Source organism: Clytia hemisphaerica, unplaced genomic scaffold (genome assembly GCF_902728285.1).
Source record: "Clytia hemisphaerica strain Z4C2 unplaced genomic scaffold, Clytia hemisphaerica genome assembly, whole genome shotgun sequence".
Taxonomy (NCBI): Eukaryota; Metazoa; Cnidaria; class Hydrozoa; order Leptothecata; family Clytiidae; genus Clytia; species Clytia hemisphaerica.
This window is the reverse complement of record NW_027103532.1, coordinates 345,299-373,146: the sequence shown is the minus strand read 5'-3', so window position 1 is coordinate 373,146 and position 27,848 is coordinate 345,299. Positions and strand designations below refer to the sequence as shown.

General features: G+C 35.4%; 2 protein-coding genes across 4 annotated transcripts; both read left to right on the top strand.

The window, feature by feature from the left end:
• The first annotated feature begins 8 nt into the window (after nt 1–8).
• On the top strand, nt 9–18,055 carry LOC136799709 (uncharacterized). Of its 3 annotated transcripts, XM_067056422.1 has the most exons (22): nt 292–508; nt 1,378–1,568; nt 4,161–4,228; nt 4,508–4,591; nt 5,039–5,095; nt 5,486–5,556; nt 5,761–5,834; nt 6,607–6,715; nt 7,166–7,239; nt 7,720–7,746; nt 8,099–8,160; nt 8,811–8,895; nt 9,192–9,251; nt 9,469–9,525; nt 9,693–9,723; nt 10,007–10,188; nt 10,605–10,746; nt 11,196–11,305; nt 12,625–12,852; nt 13,386–15,335; nt 15,552–15,704; nt 16,147–18,055. In XM_067056422.1, the coding sequence occupies exons 1-22, from the start codon at nt 355–357 to the stop codon at nt 17,962–17,964; spliced, it is 5,787 nt and encodes a 1,928-aa protein (XP_066912523.1). In that variant the 5' UTR covers nt 292–354; the 3' UTR covers nt 17,965–18,055. The 3 variants fall into 3 exon arrangements, with proteins under 3 accessions (XP_066912525.1, XP_066912523.1, XP_066912524.1); XM_067056424.1 differs by lacking the exon at nt 15,552–15,704 and having other exon boundaries at nt 9–508; XM_067056423.1 differs by lacking the exons at nt 292–508; nt 1,378–1,568 and adding an exon at nt 2,747–3,136 and having other exon boundaries at nt 16,072–18,055.
• A 2,556-nt stretch (nt 18,056–20,611) lies between these two features.
• On the top strand, nt 20,612–26,265 carry LOC136799708 (FAD-dependent oxidoreductase domain-containing protein 1-like). Its single transcript, XM_067056421.1, has 7 exons — nt 20,612–20,833; nt 21,301–21,527; nt 21,801–21,895; nt 22,964–23,103; nt 23,826–24,080; nt 24,988–25,092; nt 25,825–26,265. The coding sequence occupies exons 1-7, from the start codon at nt 20,621–20,623 to the stop codon at nt 26,077–26,079; spliced, it is 1,290 nt and encodes a 429-aa protein (XP_066912522.1). The 5' UTR covers nt 20,612–20,620; the 3' UTR covers nt 26,080–26,265.
• Nucleotides 26,266–27,848: the final 1,583 nt, after the last annotated feature.

Genomic DNA, 27,848 nt, shown 5'->3' with positions numbered 1-27,848 from the left:
AATGTCTTAGGTTATCCTGATTTGAGATTTTATACGCTGACAGATTGATTTCAATGGTTGTCAAGTACTACTAGAGCAAGTTCCTTGTTATTATAAATGAAATGCTTGATAAATTAACCTCTAGAAGGTTACTAGTGTCACTCCAGTATATAAGAAGGTCAGATGCTATTGTAAATTGAATGTATGGAAATTCAAAGTGCAATTGCCTTTTTGATTCTATATTATCAAAGCGGATGTTGTACGTATTTTGGTATTATAAAGTGACCTTTTTACAATCTTAACTTGTCGTGTAAGAGGATTTTTTGTTGTTGGGAGCATAACATTTTTTGTGTGTGAGAAAGAGATATTTTTCATATGGCGTTGTATGCTGCTGCCACGCTGGATTCAATCCCTCATGTGATTTCAAGCAATGGGTTTGTACAAGTGATGAAATTTGGCTCATCTTCTTCATCATCATCGGAAAGTGAAGACGAAAAGGAAGAAGAGACGCAGAAACAAAAATCGAAAGGTTTGTTTGGTCAAACTCACCCACATATATCTAAAGAAAGTTAGGAAAATCTATTTCTTTTAAGGCTACTCCGCCATGTTTTTTTCTGTTTCATATCAGAATCTCGAACGTTTTATTTTGTTTCATGGTTGACCGGAATCATTGGCTATTTAAGGACCACTGCTCTCTGACAACCACTTTTCGGTCGGTGTAAATAGAAAATAGAGAACAAAATGGTTTCTGTTTCATATCAGAATTTCGAACCTTTTATTTTGTTTCATGGTTGACAGGAATCATGGGCTATAAGGACCACTGCTCTCTAATAACCACTTTTCTGTCGGTGTAAATAGAAAATAGAAAACAAAATGGTTGACTAGTCAACTCTAAAACTGGATGTAAGCCCAGGCCGTTCAAATAGTTAGAAATCATATGAACTCACCAACTAGCACACAACTCCAAAACAACGTCCATGACATTCTTTATACTTAAAATGATCATAACAGTGTAGTTGACTCTCTTCAATTCGAACTTTCATTATTTGATTATTTCTATAATTCGAACCAAAACTCAGCCTCAGTTAATGGGAAACCCTTGCGAAAAAGTTTCCACAACCCCACAACTAAATTTTCGGTTCGAGTTCGAATTAGGGAGAATCAACTGTACGCTGTGTCCTATCTAGAAAGCGATTCAAAACCTATGTCTTGTGCATTGACACTCGTATTCGTATAGTATTCGTTACTTTAGCCAGACTTAATTTTTTCATTGCTTCTCTTGCTCAAGGTTTTTGAAATATCAGTCAAAACAGCTTTAATCACATTCATAGTGTTGGCCCTATATTCAACCGGGTCGGTAACAGGCTTTTAAAATTTCATTTTTCTTGTCGTTTGCAGTTCGTCCTTTGCTTGAAGAACCTAGAAGCCTGACACCTAATGACGACAATGATGATGAGAGTTATGAGAAGAGTCAAGCTGCTGATCTAGATCAACTTTACGCTACAGTTGATAAAACGCAAACGAAAGCACACAAGAGTAAAACTCACAAGAAGAAGCTTGAGATGGAGGCTGTTTTGTTTAAAGCGAAGGTAAGATAGATAGCATTTTTTAGACGGGTTGTAAATCGGCTACATTTTTGTATGAGAACAAAGTATATAAGAAGAGGCTTCCAGGCAAAAAAAGTTTAAGTATAGTTTAACAAAGTTTTCAGGCTTTGTGGACTCTAAAACATTTCTAAGGAAACTAGATTGAAATACTAGCAAAAAGCCCAAGAATTCTTTAAAAGAACTCCTAAACTTAAAATCTTCACAAATCCCCCAAATGATGTGACGAAATTTTTCTTGTTTTTATAAAAAACGAAAGTCGAGTACTTTTAGCTATTTTTTTACTCAGCAAATGCTTTAATTAATTTTTGAACTAAGAAATGCTGACGCCCACAAATTCAGTTGATCTCTATAATGTTATGGTGCACGGGGTTATAAAGTTGCTTTCTTACAAAATGTTCTTAATATTTTGACCAAAGCTTTTGATCGAAGCTTTATGTTCTTATATAGTTTGTTCTTGAAGAAAAAGTGTATTCTTGTAAGAAAAGATAATATAATTTGCATATGATACTCATGATTCGTGTGTCGTGTCTTGCTAACTACCTTGTTCCTTATTGTAATTTCGGCTAGACCTTTGACCTGACGTAGCTGCCCTGTCATAATGAAGAACACTTGTTATTTTATATCACCCGATCGTATTGTTTTGAGACAAGGTTGTCATGACGATGAATAAAATATTTGATTCTATCATTGTTACGGGATCGAGAAAAGTTTAAATTTGCAATTATGACACGGTTTATTCAAAAACTCTATTTCTGCATAATTAATGAATATTTTTGAAAAAAAATGAAAAAAATGAAGCGAAATTTGCTAATAGGTAATTCTTTTGAGGACTGTATGTCTATGGAAAATATTTTTGAAGTTATTGATGTAAAAAAATTTTATGAATGATGAAAAATTTATTTTCTCTGTGTGTATGTTACTTTTTTGACAAATCAACAAAAATATAAACGGGACAATTATTATTTTTTGGGATTTTCTGTTGTAGTTACTAAAATCTCCTGAAGAGAATTGTATTGGTACAAATAATTTTGGTTCAATTATATTACATTGTTTGTTTGAAACGGAACTGTTCAGTTTTACATACTGTGAGCTGAAAAATCTTTGAATTTTATCTTTATCTCATACCCAAAGAAGCTTGATTTTCTTTTTTAAACATATTTTAAGATAAATTTAAAAGTACTTGATAAGATGAGCTCAGAATCAATATTGGCGTTATTTTGACTTGATTATAGTCAAACCTTCTCTTTGGTTTTATTGAAAATTGAAAGAATACATTAGAATTTCACAAAATGACACTTGCTCAAATGAATAAAGTACAATTTTTGGGTGTTGATGATGGTTTACACCCTGATGATGTTTCCTCTTACAATGGCGGAATGGGCGGTAGTGTTTCACGTCGAAGTATTTACAGCACTTCATACGCCCATTCTCCAATCATGCAACCGCCCATCGAAGAGCAAAATGGGCATGGCGTGTTGTTACCTCCTGGTAGAGGAAGTGTTAGCAAAAATAAGACCGTCTCCTTCCACACTAACGGTTTATTACCTAAGGTAATTTGATGAAAACTAGAGGGGTTACTTTGTAATTTTTTTGACAAGAGTTGCCTCGATTTTGAAACATCTGCAAAATAAATTTAAGAGATAAACAAAAAAATGCTAAATCTGTTATCAACAACTTTTATATTAAAAGTATATAAAAGGGTTGACTTATTTACATACCTTACTAGCCAGTAGCGTCACGGTTCGACCAAAATTGGGGCTAACTAGGGAGAGGGGGGACAATTTTTCTAACTTAAGTATTTCTCGTCACTTGTCAAGAAAAATATCTCGATGGTGATCATCAATCCATATACAATAGTTTTATCAGGCTGTTTTAAAACAGGATACCGGTCGAAAATGGTATTGGGAAATTCATATTATAAACTCATTGGAATCTTCAGTTGGACTCAAAGATCATATTCTTGATTCTTAGAAAGTCATGGTACGTCATCTTTGACAGCTGTTAATATCAAAAACTTTTGTCTTGTCTGGAAAAGATGCTTGTAGGATATCTGTTTCTTTAATTTCAAACCCGGAGAGGTTCCGCCTATATATGATTCATAACTTCAAACCTTCATCAATGAATTTTATAACATATCAACATGATATTGGATAACTTGTAAATCAAGTTTGTTAATCCATAAATTTTCATTGATTGCAGTTACAGGTGTTTTCACAGCGTGGTTTTGTAACAGAATTCTACTGTTTTTCTTGTAAACTAGACTCCAACTGTTTTTCTCGTAATTTAAACTGTAAGATTATTTTGCACGGAATCTTAAAAATTTAAATTGAGTTCGACGTTTGTGTCTTTCTTCCGTCTATGTTTTTGACACATCGCTCCTAGGGATGACAATGCCAATCCTGAGTTTTCTTAAGGTTGGTGGACGCCGAGTAAATTTTTCTGACTCTATAAACTATAAGGAATTCAATATTTGTCCCTCAATTTTCACTTATTTCACTTTTTTTGATGTCATTAGCTCTAGATAGGCAATCTTATCGTACTAAGTATTTCTCAAAATATTTTTTCTCATTTCAGGTGACCACATATCTGGAATCAGAGGAGGACAGAAGTAGACTTTTTAAAGCACTCCGCTTCTATCACGAGTGAGTTTCAATATTTAGCATGAAAAGTCAATTTTCCAATTCCTTGAAGATCAAAGGGTGTTTGTCGTGTGCCTATCAACTGTGAATTTGAGGAGCATTCTCGCAAAAAAAAGCATTGAATATCACATTTTTTCTGATAAATTGAAATTTAATTAAAAGTAACCTTCAACCTTGAATATTCGACGCTATTTTTCATTTTCTTTATCTTTTTCATAATTATTGTATACAACAATAAATACAAATAACTAAATCTTGGTTTTTCTTTTTTTTCACTGTTAGGTCACAAGACGTGAAAAAATTGGTCAAAAATTTAAAACGTATTTTGAGCAGTGAAAAATCGCATCCACTTTTCAAAGAAATTAAGTAAGTTATTGTTGCTTTCTAATTATAGATTTTTGAACGTTCGAAATAATTTGAAACGCGATGTTGACGACCAGAATTGAAAACAAAATGGCGGGCTAGAAGCTCTGAAACTTTGACGATCTCTAATTAATTTACTGGAAAGACCTTTCTATATAGAACAAAGCGTGTCCCAGTAGCGTAGACAAGAGGGGCGCAAAATTTTTTTAGGGGAGTAGATTTTTATGACACCATAATTATCTTCTTTTATTATGAATAGATAATTACCGTGTCATAAAAATATGCTGTCCTACACAAATTTTGCGCCTCTTGCCTACGCTACTGAGACCAAAGCCAGAATAGGTTTTAAAATGTCATCAACCTCTTATAGTGTTTGGTTTAGCTTCCTGCGTTTCGATTCAATGGTTTCAGATTACTGTTGTCACCTAAACTCTATATTCTTCTCTTTAGGCCCTTATTGACGGTTGAACACGTTGCTATTTATGAAAAACTAACAGAGCCAAATAAGTGAGTTTTTTTTACTCCTTTAAAATTAAGTTTAAAAACCCACTTTGCCACCGAGAGCTAACTACGGGAAAAAAGATCAACAAAAATACTTTTACGGTTAGAGAAGTACCCGGTAATTTCATTCTCATTGGAAAACTGAAATAAACTATCATTCCTACTGGGAAAAACGCTAAAGTTTTGAGATGGAATACTTGAATTTGGAAACCTTAACCTTTAGAAACAAGGAATTCACCCATTCTTATTTTGCATTTTGCTGCCTCGTTTTATCCTCACTGGCTTAAAAACCCTCACTGTCTCACTGAGACGGGGGTTATGTTTAACTTTCATTCTATTTGGTCTAAGTTTCTAATGGAACCTTTCTGAATTAGGATTTCCTTTCTCGTTTTTTAGAAACGGAGAAAGATTGTTGAAAATAACAAAAAAACGAGGCGAAGAATCGTACGGATTTTCATTGAGAGGAGGTAAGTCATATTTTAACATTAAACGGACTTGATTGGCTGAAAGTGATAGTTTGGTTTATTGAGCTTACCTTAATAGCCTTATTACATAGACATACTCATCCATTTAGATTTTTATTACCCTATAATAATCTGGTTTTGATACGTTAAGCCTTTTGACCTTTTAATCACTCAAATTCCTTTAAACTTATATTTTTATTTGTTCAGGAAAAGAACACGGATTGGGGTTTTTTGTAACCGCAGTGGCTGATGGGTCTCCTGCTTATCTCACTGGTCTGAAGGTGAATATGAAATTATTTTATTTGAATATTTTAAAACGAATTTTTGGGGGGAATTCGAATTTCCAGGATATCTGTTACTCAAATTCCAAACTGTGAGAGACCTGTTAGATCTGATGCATAACTTCCAACAATGTGATATTGATACTATTTCAATATTCAGGTATTAAAAATTATTATCAAGTTTTGTGTCGCATTGATTAACATTCTCAAGAAGTTCTTACAAAATATTTTAAACCATAAATGGTGAAATTTTTATTTCATTGATTTTGGGATTGAATGAAGACAATGCACATTCATTAACTTCAATTCGCTATCGCAACCATCAAACAAAATATAAACAAATCTATGGCTTTTTCTTTGCCCTCAAATTTGGTTTTCTTTAACCCATGACTTTGGTTTTACTTTTTTATTGTATTAAAAATTAACAAATTGTGAATTTATAATTGATTCTTTGTCGGTCACGCCGCCAAAATCAAAACAATGCAATCGTAACCACTCGCTGACAAATGACCCTTGCATCTTAATCAAATTTCAATTTTAATTCAGCCACTCCACAATTTTCCTTTTAAAGAATACCCTAACAGTTCACAGATAAGAGACCAAGATAGTTTTCCATAGCAGTGAATTATGAAAATTACGGATTTTAATGACCTTTTGTTTCGTATCCTATCCCTTGTAGAAAGACCAGTTTCCAGTCCATCCTTTATCAAAAGCTTTAGATGACTTTAGTACTACTATAAATTTGATGTAATGACTCTTTATTCTTTACTAGGCTGGTGACGAGATACGTAAAGTAAACGGTCTTCCTTTGCAAGAAACTTTACATGAAGAATTTCTCGCCATCTTGAACCAAAATGCTTCACTTACGCTCACTGTCAAAAGTATGCTCTCTATATTTTCTCCCTAATGAAAGAATTCCTTTTTCCTTCAAAATTCATTTTCCCACAACTTTGGTAAGGGACACGGTTAAGAGACCCGATGGAAGCGGGAGACTTCAGCCTCCCCACTTTTGAGAGAATGAGATTTTTTCTCAAATTCCTAAACGAATTTTATCTCCTTTTGAGCCTTCAGTCTCCCCATTTTTTCGGTTGTTCCGACAGGCCTGAGAGTCAAAGGGACAACCAGTCTTTCCTAATACAATGCTTTTGTATAGGTACCTAGTATAATTTCCCAAATTTTTAAAAAGTAACTTCGACTGTACATTAGAATTGGCCAATCTCTTTGTTCTCAGACAATGAAAGAATCCTCTATATTTAGTATATTTTCCATCAACATCCTAGCAAAATCTTTTGATTATAATTCAAAATTTACTACATTCTTTATTTTCTCAGATGTCGGTACGATTCCCTGTAAAAACCATGACGGTGAAATTATGTGGAATAAGATCGATAATGAAGAAGATTCGGTAGGTCTTTCAACTTCGAATCTCAAGCTAACACACAACGTTTTTTAACATTCATCTACATATTTTATAGAAGCTAGATTTTGTTTTAGCGTTCCGCAATAAGCTGGGACTTTCAGGATAACAACAGAGTAAATCTAAATAGTAGTTTTTCTGTTGCTGGAAGATATTTTTAAGGTGTCTTTAGAATATGTTTGTCGGAATACTGATATTTCTCCGATATTCTTAACATGAAGACTTTTCAATGAAATCAAACCAGGCCAGGACTTTATTTCAGAGCTCGGCTGCTATAACTTAACTAAAAATTTCAAACGATATTCAAACAATTTATCAAAAAAAATATTTTTGCTTTGGAGCCAGCAAGTTGTCCCTGACTTGGTATTTTTTATGCTTAGCTGATACATCATCTACTGTCATTTGGGATACTCTATATTTTGATCTACAAGGTTGATAAAAAAATAAGTTTCTCTTCTTTACTTTCAGGATGTCATTGCCAACAATGAAACGGAGGTATTTTTTTAATCTTGTATCAGGAAAAATTAAGAAAAATCTTAAAAGCGTGTTTTGCACGTGAATTTTAGGTTTTAGTTTTTTAGAAAAAGTTTCCTCTTGTGATGATAGATATCCCTAATAGGTGATTCTTTTATATTCATTAGGTTACTACCGAAACAAAACATTGCTTAGTTTAGAAGAATATTAGCTTTTTCTTTGAAGATGAAAATGCATTAAAATTTCATGATGGCCTTTTCTCCACTCAATTATATCAACCAAGATCTCAGTAGCTTTTCTTCATTCTCAATTATGGAGTTCTTCTTTCCTGAACGTAACCCTAATTTAATTTTTTTCTTTTTTATGCTTTTAGGACTTATCGCGAACAGATCGCTTAGTTTCTTTTGTTGTTGGCAAAGAAGGAATTGGCATAATGTATGTATTTCACAAACGCTTTTAAAAGTAGAAACTTGCTTCTTTCTTAACCCTTTCCGTGCCGATGTCGGCATATGCCGACATGAGCATTTTCGATTTCCTTGCCATTGTCGGGATTTGCCGACATGCGAAGTTTCTACCTATTTGCCGAAAATGTATCATTTTTTACAAGATTTTTGTATTAGGTGGTTAATACTTCATATATTATTCAGAAAATGAAGTCAAAATCGCTACTTTTTGCCGGCCGACATCGGCAAATAGATCGAACCTTCTTTTTTTCCCGTGGCAAATAGGTCGAACCTTAAAAAATACGCACGGCATTTAAAGGGTTAAGATGTTAAAATTTCTATTTTACGAAATCCTTAAGGTCTGGAATTTAGATTTCCCCAAATCGATAAAAGATGATTTTCCTCAAATAACAATTACCCCATGCCTATCAGCAAAGTTTGATATAAATGCAATGTCTCAGGATCTCCAAGCCGACCACGCTAATAACTTTTCCTTTCTTGGTTTTTCTCGCTGATAAGGTATAACAAATTCTTCTTTTTTACGTTCACCTTTGTCGTCTACCCTTGCTTTAAACACTATTTTCCCTTTGTCTCTTTGTCTTCTGTTTGAATTGTATCTCTTTTGTATTTGGTGATTTCTAGCATTCAAAAGAAGGTGGAGAACCATGAAGGAGTATACATCATCTCAGTTGCCGAAAATTCTGTCGCTGCTGAAGTCCATTTGAAGGTACAGTATGGAGAAAAACAACCTTTCGTCTTTTCAAGAAACTTAAATTGTTAACTGTTTTATTAAAGTTCCTTGGTCTTTTCAAGGAACTTTGGTAATATCTTAAAAGTTGATGTCTTTTAAATGGTTAGCAAGTTTCAATAGCTCTTAACTGTAGATATTTGTTGATTTCAGAGTCTACAGTGCAAGTTTCAATCTAGGTCTCAAATAGTCTTGCTAAGGCTAGATTGAAAGAATTAAGACTCTTTTCAACTAATTGTTTCCTGTAATGAAGGATCTCGTTTTTGTTTTTGCAGGTCGGGGATCAGATTCTTGATGTGAATGGCAAAAGTTTTCGTGACATTTCCCATTCACAGGTTTGTCCGTCAACCATTATTCATCATGTTCATTGATATTCACTGTCTGGTTTACCCTCTTAGAATTTGAACCATTACAGTTTTATTGAGAGCGTCTATCTGATAACTTCAAAGTAAAAGCAACAAAATCAAGGAATTTGCGTTTACAGAATAAAATTTCATACATTAGTTGCAGTAACATCGTTTTAATAGAATGCGTTTTCACTTAAAATTTCAGGCTGTCGATGCATTACGTGGGAAAAGTAGGATCACCATGATTGTCCGATATAATGAAGTAAGTAGCATTTGGAATCCGGTTCCCTCACTCACAATAGATTTCTGTATTTTTATGTGTTTCCCTTCGAAATAAAATAAAATTTAACTTTGTGCATTCTTTTGTCTGGTTTCGTTGTTTCAACCTCTAGTCAATGGTAATGTTTTCATTTCATTCTTGATTTTTAGGATGTGTATAACATTTTGAGCGGACCAAAAGGTGAGTTTTATTTCTTTCTTTGATCGATTTTCGATCGTTATAGATCGAATGCCCCGCAAGGTAATGCGGGAGGACTTCCGTAAACCGACCCTTAAGGTAGATTATGGCGAAAAAGTGTCTAACAGGGAGAAATTTAGAGATCTTTCTCTGTAGATCTTTAAAAACTTTGTGACATTGGAACAGTAATGTCGATCTTAAGCTTTTTTCGATCGATACCCGAGCCATGTTGCCGTTGTTCGACAACACTTTTCACTAATCAAATTTTGTATTTTCCGGTCTATAGAAATCAAATCGATTTTGATTACCGAGCCAAAGCAAGAAGACAATGGTGAAAGTAAAAAGAAACCGAAGAAAGCGAAATTCACCAATAAGAAGAATTTTGAATTGATTGAATACGATGATGTGGAGCCTGAATATGAAGTGGACAATGAAGACTTCATTGTTCCCTCGGCTTCAAATTTCGAGGTTTGAGTTTTAGTTTGAGTTTTAGTTTTTTCATTGATAAGCTTGCCTGTACCATAAAACCACGACTTTTTGAGCTTTAATCGTTATTGGCAAGGTTGCCTGACGACCACAGTTTTTTTCGCAACACCTTAAGTGATGAAAGGTGCTCCTAAGGTGCTCAACTCTATTTCAACAAAAGAAAGATAGAACGTAAAAAATAGACTTTTCCATCGATTGATTCGTTTTACCAGTTCTTTAACTCTATTCATTTTGCCCATTTTTACTGAAAATCAACCGTATAAGATTACCTTTTTTAACGAGGCATTTCCCTTCATTATTATATTCTCTCCTTCAAGAAATGTCAATTCTTTTTAGGAACAGTCTTTACTTTAATTCATTCATTCATTTATTCTACTTACTATCTATTCTACTTTCAGTACCCAGCAGAGATTCTTCGAGGACGTGAAGTACATTTTGTTCCAGTACCAAAGATTGCCTCGTTGGATATTGATCTCTTGCGACGGGATGGTTACATTAGTGTGATTGCCGTTCACCAAGGCGGCGCTGTGCAGAGACATGGTAAGAGATTGTCTGGAGATATTAAAATAGTGTTATATGGTGATATGGGTGTAGACAGTAATACACTCATACATTATTACACGAATATTACTAGGCAAGTATTCAACCGCCTTAAAATTAACACGCAAAAAATTAACACGAATTTTATTTGCTTTTTCAAGGACACCACGGCTGGTTTTAATTAATGTGGTTTTTATTAACACGAAATTTTTCAATTCGTGTTAATAAAATGACTAGTAATATTTGTGTAATAAGGTATCAGATTTTCTTTCAAATTGTGAATGCTGACAAATATCAATTTGATGAATCCATGAAAATCTTGCAAATTTTCAAGTAGCCAAAATCCGGCTTTCAGTTGTTGAACATTTTTACAAATTTTTCACTGATTTTCAGGGACAATTACACCTCAGATTTTGAAAATTCGACCTTCTTTGTTTTTACTTTGTCAGGGTTTATCGAGCCTGGTGATTGGATAATGAACGTTGAAGGTGATGATTTGTACGGCTTACCTCTTAAAACTGCTAAAGAAATCATCTCAGCTGCTATGAAACGGTGGTCGGTAAGTTATTCATGATATGCACCACTGCAATGACTTCACGGAATTATGCAACTTTTCTGTTTTTGAGAGTCTTCCGAGAACTTTTAAAATTTTCCACCCAATACGTCACTTTTTCTATTGTTAAAGTGACGTATTGGGTGGAAAATTTTAAAAGTTCTCGGAAGACTCTCCAGTGGTTTTTCATGTTTTTCATATTTTGTTAAGTTACGTAACTTCCGCCATTATGGAAGCAAACGTTTAATTTGTGTAAGGGATCGTCACTACAGATTCGGATGTTTGCTTCCATAATGGCGGGATCTCTGTTGCTATGAAATGTAGGTTGGTGGTCGGTAAGTTGCAGAAATCTCAGTCTTTCAGAAATAAGTTGTCACCAGCCTTAATTTTCGTTTTTGAAAAGGTCAAATTTGGTCCTCTAACGTTAGTAAGACAATCTTTATCCCTCTTTTATCAAATGATACTATTTAAGAAGGGTTTGTTTAATTAGGAAAACATTTTACAATTCCTGACACTCCTGTTAGTGCGCACTTTCGGAAAAACAAGCTGTTTTACGTTACTTTTTCCTTTCTACTATTCATCATTACATTAGCTTGATATTGGCTTTAGAACGTTCTCATTGGTTGAATTTAAAAATGATTTTTATCTTTGTTTGATATTTTTCTTCATTTGTAATTTTCTTCAACTGAAAAAGATTTTTATCATTTTCGTTCACACTTTTTTAAACTCAGAATAAAATATGAGGAGAGAAAATTGAGAAAGAAATATCCAAAAATCTGAAAGATATACTTTGTTGTGCTTCAAATTGGTTTTGCTTTTAGAATTGAAACTCGAAAGGAAAGACACGATTTTTTCAAAATATAATTTCTCTCTGAAATCTTCCGTAAAAGTTGCCAATTAAGTAATTCAGTGGTGTTAGTACCTCCAATTTATGGATAAGTTTGACTTTTCTGAAACCCTTTTTAGCCGATCTAGCAAAAGGTTCGGAAAACACGTAAATAGGTTTGATTGTCAAGCTGATTTCAAATATAATTGAAGTAAAAACGTATGAAACGATAGTAATTTTTACTGGTTATGATTGGGACTTACTCTCGAATATGCCAATATGATTTTTCCATGTTCAAAATTGATTTACAGTGGAACCTCTAATTAACGAACACTATCGGGGAAACATCGGGTTAGTGTTCGCCTTTTGGAAACTTTTTTATGAGGATTGGAATTGGGAACGGCCAGGAAAATAAATTGTCCGCTAATCAGAGGTGTCCGTCTCTTACAGTACCTGTCAATCGAGAGTTTTACTGGATTTCAAATTATTTTAATCTTAGAAATACATCGAATTCATCATCGCATGTCCGCCGGGCCGCACACCCATTGATCTTCCAACCAAACAAGAAACTGTACAAGTGCTCAAAGACCCCCAATTCACGTTAAAATCAACTGTCAGTAACAACTCATTCAAAGATAATTTTGATGGTGTAAAAGGGGCCATAAGCGCATTCAACGGAAACCCTGTTGTCAAGAGAGACATGTCTAAACGTAAAGATAGCTTAGCGGTAAGTCTCTTGAAAAAAAGATACTCCTTTAATGTTTAAGAATTGTTGTTCAGCATCCAGTCTACGCAATCTAGGAGAGGAAGTATTTGAAATATTTCCAAAAGAATAGAGATTATTCATAGCGAACGATTTAAAAAAATTATTTTTGTTATAATGCAGTCAGATAAAAATATAGTCTTTAAATTGTGATATTTTTTCTCCAAACCCGATAAAAGCTGTAGAACAAAAGCATTACTCTTTCTTATAGTTTACATGTGAGTGACCACTTTAAGATAGCATTTTTGAACTTTCTCAATTTTTTTAGATTTGATATCTTCATTATCGACTTTGCGCTTTATGAATTTTCAAGCATGAATATACACCATTGCAATGCCTCCTGACATTACATCACGGACCCAAAAGCTGATTGGTTGCAAGTGACGTTAAGTCAGTCAAAGTCAGTCAGTTGCAACCAATTAGCTGTTGGGTTCCGTGGAAGTCATCGCAATGGTGCATATCATGAATTCTGATTTTAAATTTATTTACTATTTCAGATGACACGACCGAAATTCAATCAGCCCTCCAGCAACCACCACACCAACAACAACAACAACCACAACAACAACAACGAAGAAGAATACGAAGAAGAAGAGAAAGAAAGTACAAAGACCAACAGTTGGCAAGATAGACAACAATTCTTCAACGGTGGCAACAACAGTCTTCTTTCCTCAAAACCAACGTCACCTATCAAATCAAACGGAAGTTCTCCAGTCAAATCGCCTGTCAAATCGAACGGTGTATCGTTTGCAAATAACGGCCAAACTTACAGCCAGAATGCCAACTACACGAGTAGCCAAAAGAGCCATAATTCAACATCGAATGGATCGTATGGATCAAGCAATGGTTATTCAAAACCAAACAGCTTTAAAAATCCATCTGGCTCATCTTTCATGGGCGTAAATAATACCAAAAATAATAACGACCGCCCACCGTCAAACCGCCCTCCTTCCAGTCGTCCTCCACCCAAAAGCAGTCCTAATGGGAACGCCACAGAAGAAAATTCAAGCTCTCCAAGCAGACAACCTTTCATATTAAAGAGTCAGAATGCTCCACCACCTCCAGCCCGAACTTCTGTTGCAAGCTCAAGCCAAAGATTTGAAAGTCAACAAAATAGTAATTTAACAAATATACGCAACGGTTTACCCAATGAAGTTGTCATGAAAGCCAAAGAAAGAAATGAGCGTAATTTTACACCGAAAAGGCCGGAAACCCTACAATTAAACCGGAACAATACTGATAATACGGTGGAAACCTCTCCTCAAAACAACGGTGTCCCGGAACGAGCTGAAGTAGAAGAGGCCCAGCAAGACGCAGAAAACAGTCTTTCAGTATCTGCTGCTAGAGACATGTTCCGTAAACTGTCTCCCACTACGGAAACTGCTCCCGAAAGTAAACCGAAACCGGGGAAGTTATCCCGATCGATTTTCGGGGAATCTACACAGTCATCAGCTCAGACATCTGAAAAACCGAAAGTGGGGAAAATCTCGAAATCCTTTTTCGAAGAGAAACAGAAAGGAAATGAGAACGAGAAAATACCTCCGGTTAAATCGGAAAAGAAAGTGAGCAAGTGGGGCAAAGTTCAAACGACTTCCTCTGCAAAGAATTCCCCGTCCACTCCACAACCTCCACCTCAATCTGTACCAAGCGTCGTCAGCTCACCCGTCGAATCGACTCTCGATTCAACCCGAAGCACTTCATCACAAGAATCAGTGCTAGATTACACTCTAAACCTTGATTCAAGTACAAATCAAGATAGCTCTAAAGCCGATCTAAATGTCTCATCTCCTGTTAAGGAAGAGTCACAATCAATTTCCAACGAGGAAGAAATGCCTCAAGGTAGAGATCGAGTGTCAAGCTTCAGGGATATGTTTCAAAAGAAAAATGAAGACGAGGCACCTATGCTTAAACCGAAAGACGAAGAAATTGACGCATTGAACACGAGCGTGTCGAGTGTGAGAAGCATGTTCCAGGATAACAGCAAAGACAAGGAGATTTCTTTCAAGAAGCCTCCGTCCCGTTTATCAGGAGTTGGCGATGATATGTTCTTCCAGAAAGGTAGAGCGAAAGGAAAATCTCCTCGACTCTCATCTACGAGAGGACTATTCTTCGAACCAGAAAAAGTCCCTGAAATCTCGAAACAAGACGATCAAGAAATCACTGAAATTTCAACCAATCAGGAGACAGTATCTCCACAAGAAGAAAAACCGAAAGGCGGTGAAAGTGATGATGAAAACAAACGCCCGAGAACGCCCCAAGATATTTGGGAAGCCTCCCAGGAGGAGTTTGATAACAAGCAATCCGATGGAGAGAGTAAAAACACAGAAGAGGAGAACTTCGATGACGCAGCAAGTCGAACGCACATGTTATTGATGAAGCAAGCGTCAACGAGCGGAGAAATGCCAGCTCAAGTACAAATGGCGCAAATATTAGGCGATAAAAATCAGGTAGGTGACTTTTATCCACTCAAGTAAAAATTCTTTGTATTCTTTAAAGAGGATCTATTAAACTTAATTCGTAAACGTGATATAACGTTTCTTATTTACAAGAGCTTGGGTATTCTGTACTCTGTGATTTTTGTTTTAAAATGCAGCTTTAATCCATATTTCTTGAATCTGTTAAATGTCTCACATTCGGACTACTATACTTAATTTTTATTTTAGTTGAAGCGTTTACCTAGCTTTAGTAGCGAACATGGCTCGCCACGATCTGCTAGAAGTAATACCTCAACACCACGTACCACTAAAACTACTGAGCATGAGTCACCAAGCCATGCTAAACGTAATACGTCAGCACCACGTATAAATAAAGCTAAGGTATAATTTGATGTAAAGTAAAGAAGTAACTAAATTAACTTTTAAAATAAAAACTTATAAATCAAGTAGCTAAGCCTTTAAAATTTTAAACTCAAAGTTTTTGCCAACGTTTTTACCAGCAACTATCAGTTATAATCGTGTTTTTTTTAGGGCTTAAAAATTTAGGAATTTTATTTTTATATGAATATCTGTCCTGATGTTTGACTTATGAGTGAAGGTCTATCACCATATTTCCCTAACACCCTGCATGGAAGTGCATGGGATTCGAACACAGTCCATTGCGGTGCAAGTCTGTGATCGAAACATTCACACTACCAATCGGCAGAATGTTAGTGAGACACAGTGATAGCCTTATCCAGATAATGAGCGAATATATACCGAGTTTATCGTTCTACATCTGCAATTTACAATGTTTGACTTAATTCTGATAATTGTTTTTCAGGATGAGGAGGAGGGTGTAAATCACAGACCCGAATCTACAATTTACAGACCAGAGTCTCCTGTTAAAGAGGACGTCAAACCAGTCAAAGGAAGTGTTTCCAACGCTAAAAGATTATTCGAAAATTCATCCATTTTGTCTGAAGAACGCACACCTTCACCATCCTTCCAAAATATCAAATTGAAAAAAGTGCCGCAAAATAAAATTGACGCGGAAATAAATTATGAGAATAAAGTTGAAAATAAGAATGAAGATCAAAATGAGAACACAGATATTAAACCGACTGAGAAGAGTGATGTTAAATCTAACGGTGATAATATGGTAGCGCCTGAACGTAAGGAGAAACCAACACAGACAAAGGTTAAGGAATTCGCGTCACCCGATTCTTGGATTTCTACTTCTCCAAAAAGTAAAGCAGGATTTTTGTTTGAGGATGATAACATGAAATTGATTTTCGATAATGGCGATAAAAGTAATATTGAAAATTCTCCGGTAGACGAAAAACTAAATTCCATTGAACCGGTAACGAATGGTGAAAGCCTTCCATCGACGCCGAAGAAAGAATATGTCGTTGAAGTTCCCCATTCGAATGACGAAAAAGATCGAGTGTCAAAAACTGCCGTCAGTGAACGAATTCGGACACCCAAACCTACTGCATCTCAAAATACAGATAACCGGCCACCGTTTCAAGATTTTGAATTCAAGAGGACGGTTAGCGAGCCTGTTAAACGCACATTCCACACAGAAAATAAGGAGATTTCCGATTTCAAATTCAAACGAACTGTATCTGACGTTCCAAAGAGATCGGAAGCAAATACAACAGATAAAAACACATCTGAGAACAATTTAATTCCGTCCAAAATGAACTCTACAAAGGGTTCCTTTAAACAACAAGGACCCGTCTATACACCGTCACAAAGTGAACAAATACGGGAGTTCGTTAAAGGGATCGATTTTAGCTCTCTGGAGGAGCCGTCACCAAAATTAGAAAAAGGTAAATCGAAAAAACAAAACCCAGATGAAGTTTATAAACCAATCACAGTGAGCGAATTGCGCGCTCCTTTCCAAAGTAAAAACAATGATAACCTTGTTCCTATGGTCATCGAAACACAGAAACAGACACACGTGAAACCTGCTTTCTACCAACCTATAAATAATAACGTTTCAAAGCCGGTCACAACTCAGGATATAAAGAAAGTGATAAACGAACCTCCACCGCCATTGAGTTTAGAGACTGTTGAAAGTTCAACACCGGTCATTATATCCCCATCAGGGAAGCCAATCAAATCGATTTTGTCAAAAAATAAGAAAAACACTCCTAAGAAAAGATCCGTGCAATTCAGTAATTTTGTTGATGTCGGAATCGCCGCCCTACCACCAACTCACGAAGAAACTCGCCCTCAAAAACCGCCCCCGATTCCACCCAAAGATCCAATAGCTCAAACGGAGGCCAACAACAATAATAGAGACATTAATAATATTGTGGATCAAATCAATAAATCATCTGACCACTTTGCCAGCAATTACACATCAAAACCAATCTCTAATGGCGTGACGCCCACCGCCCAACATAAAGGCGCTCCGAAAACTGGTTTAAATAGGAGAGAACAACTCGCCCAAGCTAAACAAAAATTCCGTACTTCATCCAAAGAATTGACCAGTAAATTAAGTTTGGATAAAAACGAGGACCTTGTTAATGGCTCTGCTCATGAAGTGTTAGACACTCGGCCCAAAAGTGGGGCCTCGTGGTTTTCAGATAGATCAGAAGATACATCAGATGGAAACAAAAGCAAGCAGTTCAATAGTATACCGGCTTATTAAAATTATCTAATAAATTTATTCTTTCTAATTATTATTTTTGAGTGTTCATTTGATATGGGTAACAGGGAGGACCTGTTTATTTCGTCGTACTATAGTACTCTCGGGTACCTAATAGCCGTCCCCCCCCCGCTAATTAATTTTTCGAAAATTTTCCACCCAGGACATTCTTACTCCAACCCCCCCCCCGCTTATTAATTTTGGGGAAAATGTTTTTGAAAGTTCCCTTGTTTGTCTTGATTCTGCTGTATTAGCCTCTTTTTCAAACATTTTCCACCCAGGACATTTTTATTCCAACCCCCCCGCTTATTAAATTTTGAGATTTTTTCCAACCCCCCTGCTTATTCCGACCCCCCGGCTATTAGGTACCCGAGAGTATATTATAGAGGTACTCTTAGGCTTCTTTCGATACAAGAATCAGATAATTGAAATCAGAAATCAGGAGCATCAAGGTCTATATACCAAAAATAAAGTTTTTAGCATCAAAAGATAAAAAAAATCATCTTTTTCCTCTTCATTTTTCATCTTTTTCATCTTTTCATTTTCTATTCGATACAAATCAATTTTACTTGAGTTCCCTTTGCCTCTCTCAGGTGTACAGATTTTTATTTTTTCTCGATGCATTTTCTTCCTTTCATTTTCTGTCATTTTTTATAAATATATGTAATACATTGTAGATTTATTAATTTATTGGATATTTAAAAGAATTCTTTTGTATATATATACTATTGAAGGGTTTAAAGCATGACATACTTTATATCTTCAAATTCGGTACTTTTTTTATAAACATACGGTGAGATACAATTGCAGCCTCCATATTTTCAGCCTAGGAAAACTTTAATTTTGTTGGCTCGTTCTTTTCCATTAGATATTTCAAACGTAAATTCAAAGAGTCGATTGCCCACAACTTTTACTATTTAAGCTTGGATGTTTGTTTAAGATATGCTTAATTTTCCCTCAAATTTCAGCTTCAGTATTCTGGTAGCTCCATGTTTATTTTCTTAAAGAGTTTCTACATTTAAGATTTTAAGATAGCCTTTTCAAAGTATCATCACACCTAGTTGTTTCTATTTCGTTATAATTTCATTCGGGAGTCTTGCAAAAAAAAAATAAACCAATGTCGACCATAGTAAAGCTACATAGACGCATATGAACAACTATTAGAATTTAGGAAGGAACAACACAACAACCATCATTATGGCAAACAATTAACATACATCAGTAATTGTGGTCTTTAATTAAAAGCTTCCATTTATAGCATTTGAAGATTACAATCTGTACTGTAACACCGTTGTTTACCGTAATTAATTTTAGAATATGATTTAGAAGAGTTTATTTTTTGTCAGATTGAGATATGGAGGAGTATACCTAAATAAAGAGGAAAAATACAACGCTGTGCAGATTCTCGAATCAATTTTTCCAGTCAACCATGTTACAGAAACTTTTTCTCGACTTCAGTTTAGCTAGAATCAGACGATATCTTTTTGCCAGTCTATCAACGAGGCCTTAGCACATATTGCTACACGGAGTAAATTAGTGATTTGATCTGAGATAGATTATACATACACGTTTTTTTTTATAAGAACGTCAGAAAATTTCGAAGCCTTCGGATGTTCTTAGTTTTTTGGATTTGAAGCCTAAAAATGTTCTTAAAATTTTCTTATTTTCAGCATTTTGATGTAATTTCTTAAGAAAATGCATGTTTTTAAGTCTCCAAAGTCTTAGAATGTTCTTAGAATGTTCTTAAATATTTAGGCCTCGAAGCCTTATGTTCTTATATAGTTTGTTCCTATAAAAAAAACGTGTACAGGGGTTATTTTTCATGTTTTGTTCATTTTGGTTTTTGAAGCCTGGGAATGAGTTGTGGATGAAATGAAGATTTTTGAACAATATTCGCATGCGATTGATATGAAAATTTTGGACCCTGAATAAGACGAAACAGTTCTTAAGTTATATTGAGTATTTAGCCCAGTGAGATTCAAATGTTCGACTATGCAGAATTTTTCAGTTCACTAGTCGGTAGATGCTTCTACTATCCATAGTTCGCGAATGGTATGGTTTTAAGATGACCTATGATATAAAATGTATGAATTTATTTGATGGACAATTTTCTTAAAGGGAGAAGAGAAATGAGATTAAGAAGGCAGATAGAAGACAGTTATGTTTTGACATTTTCATTAATTAATTTTTCAACATTTAATTCATTGAATTGAAGTGTGTAGAAGGCTTGCTGGATGTTGTAAATTTAGTTTGTTCATAGTTTGTCTGATGTTGTGGTATTTCTTTTCTAGTAAGAGCTACTTTTGGAATACGATGGGATTCCTTTCGGGAGTTCATTGAAGAAGGCAGGTTGAAAGAGACAGTTGAGGAACTTCCAAAGCTTATTGTCCATGAAGACCACCTTTTTTAAACCCCCATTTACTGCATTATATTTCGTCCTACTCATTTCACTACTGATAGGATACTAATTAAAAGCTTGAGAGAAAAATACCAAGAAAATTTTTATCTAAACTCGATACTTACCATAAAGAACATGACCAGAAGTCATGCTTTTTGCATTGTGATGTAGTGATTGTATCATTTAGTCATTTCGTGTCTTCATTGACATCGTCTGTTTTTAATTCTGTTTACTTAACTATACTAACAGGTACTAATAAAAATGCTGCTACTAAGAAAAACATTAACAAATACCAAGAAAATCGCCACTAACCAGTGTCAATATAACCAACATTTGAAAACATGGTTATTGAAAAGACAGATCCATTATGATGTGGTGATTGTTGGTGGTGGAGTGATGGGTTCATCTTCAGCATTCTTTCTCAAACATAAAGCACCTTCATTAAACGTTGCAGTTGTGGAAGGCGATCCCAAGGTATGACGGTGAAAACGCTTTTGGGGTTCTCGTACCAAAAGCCATTTGCATCGCTTTTTAGTGCTATCAGAATGGAAAAGTAAACTAAGAGACTTTGGTCGAGTTCCTCGCTTTTATTGTAAAAGCCTTATTCCAAAATTACGTTCTTATCCTTCTCCGTGAACTCTTTTAATGTTTCTGTTTTATATTCTTTATAGTATTTGAAAGCGTCCAGTTCTTTAATGGTATGCGTTGTTTGCAAGCCAAATGGTCGTGGGTCCCATGAATTAATTGAACTAAAACTGAAGAAGTACTAGTAATCTCATGGTTACAAGGGAAATTCGGGATAAATTTCTCGAGTGGAACGAGGGAAATTTAAAACATTTCGAAATTTGACCGAGGGTTTAATTTACTCAGAATTTCACGAAAACGTCAATCGAATTTCAATCAACCATGAGATTCTCAGCTTTATTTATCTTTCTTTCTAGTATTCAAAATCGTCCAGTTCTTTATCAGTGGGAGGCGTTCGCGAGCAATTCTCAACACCAGAGAATATACGTTTGTCACAATGGAGCAGCCATTTCATGAAAAACATTGACCAATATTTATCCATCGATGGTGAAGAACCTTGTATATCCTTTTTCAAATCTTCCTACTTATTCTTGGCTACAGAATCTGGTGTTGATATATTGAAATCCAATGCAGAAATTCAAAAGTATGAAATTGTTTTGTTTTTACTGACTTCTTAGTCGCAAAATATCTCCATGAGCTCTTTTTTGGGTCTTATTGAGGACTAGAGAAATAGCACTTGATTTCTGTATTTTCCAAAAGCCGACCAATCAAATAGAAGGATTAAGGATAAGTTAGGAAATGATTGACGTTCTATCCTATCTTCTAGGCAAGGAAACTTTAGAATCGATTTTGACTGCAGGCGGAAAGTTTTTCTCAGAATTCCAGTGATTTCAAATATGATCTTTTGTCTCTTTAGAAATTGTGGTGTGGACATCAAATCAGTAGGGTCAGACGAAATTCATAAATATTTTGAATGGGTTAATACCGATGGTATCGCTGCTGCTAATATTTGTAAGCCAATCTTTTCACAGTAAATCACCTCTGTATCAGTGACTGACCTAGTTGCACTTCCGCCCACTGGAATATTTTTAGAATTATTTTGTACCCGAGGAAAAGAACACCCTTTCAGCCCCACTTGAATATTGATTTTGTTCTCAAGTTCAAAGTTCAACGAGGAAAACTACACTGCACACTTTTGATAGACATTTTCATCCCCACATTTTAAATGCGTTCTTTTTGGGTTCCGTAAGTTTTTCTTTTTCTTAACTTAACTTTAACTCCTACTGACCTTGCTAAATTACTCTTGTCTCCTGAATAGACGGGGGGTCCGAATAAGCAGGGGGGATAGGAAAATGTTTTAAATTCTAATAAGCGGGGGGGGGGGGGGGATCATTGAGTTTCAAGCCCGAAGGGCTAGAGGTCAATCTCTTTGGTAGGATTTGAAGCCAACAAATCCTACCAAAGTTGCGCGGCCTTGAGCGACCCGCCTGGTTTTTACACAAATAACAGATTGAAACTAAAATTTACCGCTTAATTTCGAAAAATATATCACTCGAAAACAAAGGAATTGCTAGATTCAATCCGTCATCAAAAATACGGCGCATATTTTAAGGCTTCAATTTTTCTTGCCTGAGAAAGGTTAGAGATTGACCTCTAGCCCTTCGGGCTTGAAACTCAATGGGGGGGGATGGAATAAGAGGGGGGTAATTTGAAGACAGAATTTTTTTAATTGATATAAATTTCAGCAACAAAAAAAGAAACTTTTGCAAATGAACACGTAAAGTAAGAACCAATACTTGCAAAAAGGAAATATCTACACTGAAAAAAAATATTGAATTATTCGAATTTAATTAGCAGGGGGGGGTCTTAATAAGAGCGGGGGATGGATTTTTTTCTTTTAACAATTAGCGGGGGGGGGCGTCTCTTCGGGAGACAGGAGTATTACATTGGACACAGTAGAAGATAAGTTTCTATTCATCGGATAGACATGCGTCGCAAAGCATGTCTTTAAATTGCTAATATGGTACAGGTAATGATCGGTGATTCTTGCTTGTTTAATGCGTTTTTCATTTTCCATAGACTCTGGAGAAAAGGAGGGCAGTTTTGATGGTTGGTGTTTATTGCAAGCTTTCAAGAAGAAAGCAGAACAAATCGGTGTACATTATATCAAAGGAGATTGCCAAAAGATTGATGTTGGTACCACTGTCAAGGGCATTACTGTAAATACATTCGTACATAATTATATGAAATTACAGTTTTTACGCCGACTTTTAAAGACTAAATTGCAGACCTCTTAAACAACTGCAGAAAGTACAGGCTCTTAGAATCACGAAATGGTCAGAGGACGTAGTTTTAATCATTGTGCCTGAAAATAATTAGAGCCATCGGTTCGTTTTTGAATCAATCTAACCAATAGAATGGATTCAGTTGTAGACTGGAGTCGTTCATGATCCGTGTAAGACAGTAATATGCGTGTCATATTAATAATATGGTTATGGTTACGGGATAATATCAGTTATGGTTACGAGATAATATCAGTTATTGTTACTTATTATTGGGCTGTTCTATATAAAACCATACAGGGGAGTGGACGGACCTTTTAAAATGTGTGGATAACCCCTGGAAATGGCAAAGTTTGCAGAAATACTCTTGGAAAATTTTTTTTCATACCTTAAAGCGAGGGTGGACGAACTAAAATCAGTCTTTTACACCCTGGAAATTTTAGAATAACTTTTTACAGCCCCCCCCCTTAGAAAAATGAAAAAACGCGCCCTGTAATTTTTTCTCAGATAAACCTCTGGAAATGTTCGTCCACCCCCTGTATGGATGTCAGAACCACCACCCCCTATGTCTGAATTAGCCCTCAGACTACTTCATTTGGTTTTGGTACGGAACCCAATCTTAATCGTGATCTTTTCTAGAATATCTCTTGGTTTACCAGGTAGATTGCGATGGTCAAGCGATGAATATAGAATGCGATTCTCTGGTGAATGCAGCTGGTCCTTGGGCTGGTGAACTCATGTCCAAAATTAACCTCCATTTACCTGTTGTGCCAAGAAAACGATATGTTTTTGCTTTCGATTGTCCAAAAGGTCCTGGAAGGGCAGCTCCGCTTACTGTGGACCCGACCGGCGTTTATTTTAAACCGGACGGACAGACTGGAACAAGATATCTTTGTGGATGCAGCCCAGAAGAGGTATGCAATGGTTATTTTTTCATAGAATGATTAAATAGGATGATTTATGCTTTAATCGATCGCTTGTAATACTCAGCACCGCAGCGAATCTTCAAATGGGCTATTCCAGTTATATTCTGTACCCCCTATGTCGAGGAAGAGTGACGTCCAGGGTGGTTTTTTGAATGATAAAATCCAGGGTGGTCAGTAAAATCGGGTTGAAAATCCAGGGTGGTCCAAAGAAATAGGAGGAAAAAGGGAGTTCTGAAAAATTGAAAAATCCAGGGGGGTCACATTTAAAAAAAAAGAACTTCTCAACATAGGGGGTACAAATTTTTTTTTGGAATAGCCCAATGGAGCAAAATCAGAAATCTGTAATTTACACAGTCATAAATAAGCTTTTGGTGAGATTTTCGGCGATACGTCCTAGAATAGTTTTGCATAAGTACTTAATTTCACGAATTTGAAGATTTAAGTGTATTTATATACAGGTTTTTTTTTTAAGAAACTGATTTTACCAAGCAGCCTCGATGTTTCTTAAGAAATCATGTTTCTAAACTTTTTAACATAATCAATCTCATGAAAGGCTGGATTGGAAGGTTCTTAAAAAAACCGAATTAAAAAATATTATTTTCTCATTCTCAGCCTCAGCATGTTTATTAGATGTTTCTTAGTTTTTAGGCATTATGAGTCTCATGTTTCTTAAAAGTGTGTTTCTTAAAAAAAACGTGTATTCGTGCAGAAGTCTGATAACGATAGTTTGTAGGCTGCTGGCATCCTCTAACGAATTCGTGCTTCTTATAGATACTACCTGCGGTTTTGTAGAGGTCTGCGATTCAGTCTAGATAGTATGTTAACCAGCGTCAACCTGCACTACAAAGAAATGATTACTACCGATTTAAGTAAACTCTGTTTACTTTTTTCGCAGGATGAGGAACCCGACATTTCCAACTTGGATGTCGATTACGATTACTTTGAAAGTTTTTTATGGCCCATCCTTGCTGAACGATATCGTGGTATGGAAGAGTTGAAGGTATGAATAGATTGCTTATAAAAATGGTTTGGTCTTATCTTTCCAAATATCAAAGATTATACTTAACTCGAACCTCAAATGTCTCCTTAACTCGAAAAAGTTTTTTCTTCCTTTCAGTTGACAAAAATGTGTTGTAAACGTCTAAATCGAAATTCCCATAGCTCGAACAAATTTGTGTTCCCCGTGCGTGTTCGAGTTATGGAGACTCCATAGATCTGTAATAGTTTATGTCACATGTATGGAGAAAGTGGCCTTTCGCATTTCAGAGGGAGCTGATCTAAAGAATCCTTCCTTTACAAAAAATAGACAGAAATAGCGACTTCGGAAAATTTTCCCCATCTACAACCCCGACCCGGTTAGTTCCTCCACCTCAAAGTTTTGATTCCTCTTTGTTTATTTCAAAGATAAACTACATATGGTTAAAATAACGACAAATTACGCATGCATGTTATAATGCAGGATTCTTTACAGGAACAGACTGTTATGTATCATTGAATTGAGGGGAAAATGAATTCCTTTAGAGTTTTTAGAATTATAGCGAGCTAGACTGCCCATCCTATTAAAGTTTCTACTAATTCGTTGAAAAGACCATTTCAACACCACTAATGTTGAATTTAAACAATAAAGCTAGTGGTAAACACCCAGGCTATTTTGAGTGTTCCTGTATAAATCATCACGTCACAAAATCGTGGATCAAAGGTTTATATAATTCTTGTGATTTCATCTTCATAGGTTTGTCATTCATGGGCAGGTTATTATGATTATAATACGTTGGATCAGAACTGTGTGATTGGTCCACACCCACACATCCAGAATCTGTATTTCATAAATGGTTTCAGTGGACATGGTATACAACAATCTCCAGCGGCTGGAAATGCGATCAGTGAATTAATATTGGAAGGGAAATATGTTGATATTGACTTAACTCGATTTCAATATGAAAGGATTTTAAATGATAGGCCATTACCGGAGATAAATGTTGTATGAGATATGGTGTATGGGTTTTTTAAAGTGGGGGGGGGGCATCCGATGGTCTCTAAAATCTGGAAATCCCGTTACATTTTCGGAAGAATCCCGTAATCCCGTTGATATTTTAACCAAATACCGCTTTTGTTTCGGCGAAATGTTTGTATTTTTTAGCAGTTTTGGGGTGTTCTTACACTTTGCTTTTTTGTACTTCTGGCTAAAAATTACCATTTTTGAGAATGGAGTTTTGTATCTCAATATAAATATGTGCCCGGGTTTATAAGCTTGCCACCAATCTGGAATAATTATCTAGAATGTCATTTTTCGGTTTTGAGTAACTTAAGAATATTTATAGGCAGATATTTATATAATTGAAATTATTTTGTATTTTATCGTCGTTTTTCGAGCACACAAAATATTATTTTATACCATCAAACTAAACGCTTGAGATTTTGTACAGGGTGTCCTTTAAAAGTATCGAGTTGAAACACAACAACGGGTTAAGATTTTTGGACCTACCTGGAGGTCCTATAAATATTTTTCCTAATTTTTTGTACAAAGACGTAGAATAACAGTGTGCTAAATATGAAGCTCATTTTTTCGAGAAAAAAAAATTTTGGGCCCAAAAATGCTCAACAATAGGGTTTTTTGGACTTCGTGAAAAATCTGAATTTGAATCTTACTCATGACGAGTTTTTTTCGATGTATTTTATAACGTCGAAATCAGTTTTTGACCGACATCTTCAGATTGACTTAATGTAAATTTTTGACCCAGCACTTTTCGAAATCCTCTCGTTGATACGATTGTTTTGAGCTATATATGAGAGTTAAGGAATAATGGAAAGCGGTGTGCGTCACGCAAAATATATTTGGGACATGCCTTAACTCACCTAAGAACTTATTTACTCGATTACATGTTCAAACTCGATTCATTTTTTTCGGGAACACGGGAACCCCTTTGCCTTTTGGAATAATTCATCAATAGGGAGTAATTGATCTCGGAGTCACTCTCTTGGGAATAATCTATCCTTGGGTAGTTTCTTGAGTATAGTCACTTTGGAATATTCCGATTTCTTACGAGACATTTCCTTTGGAATCTCTTGGTAATGATCAATTTGTGGGAAGTCTCTTGGAATAATTGATCCATTTTGAGCAAGTCTCTTGGGAATTTCATTGATCTCTAGGGAGGAAGCAAGTCTTTTGGGAATGATTAATCCATTTTGAGCAAGTCTCTTGGGTAAGTCTTTTGGGAATTTAATTGGTTCGTAGCAAGTCTCGTTGGAATTTGATTGATCACTTGGGAATAAAAGATCTGTTTTTAGCAAGTTTCATCATGAATCTAAGTTTGTTGCAAGTCTCTCGATTTGGGATGAGCTGGATTTTTAAAAGATACTTCACCAATTGGTCATTTAAAGTGATAGAGATGAAGCGTTCTTTAGAAAAAGTAATAAGATTCTTTTATTACATCTTAACGACCAACCAAATCAAATAAGAGCTTGTAAAAACTCCAGCTTGTCCCCTCGATTTTGATCTCTTGGAAATATGTCTCTTTGAGAAAAATCGATTCCCTGATTAAGTCTTTTGTGTGAAAGTTCGTTGGGAATCTGTGGAATAATATAATCAACATATTGTGTATTTTACCTTCTTTTGATTTCTTTATTTTCAGGTCTTTTTCTTTCATACAAATTTCCAGAATAAGAAACTATAAAAATAATTTGCTAAATAATTTTACAAAACCCTGAACAAGATAATTTATAATAATTCATTTATAAATCCAGAGATTAGGAATA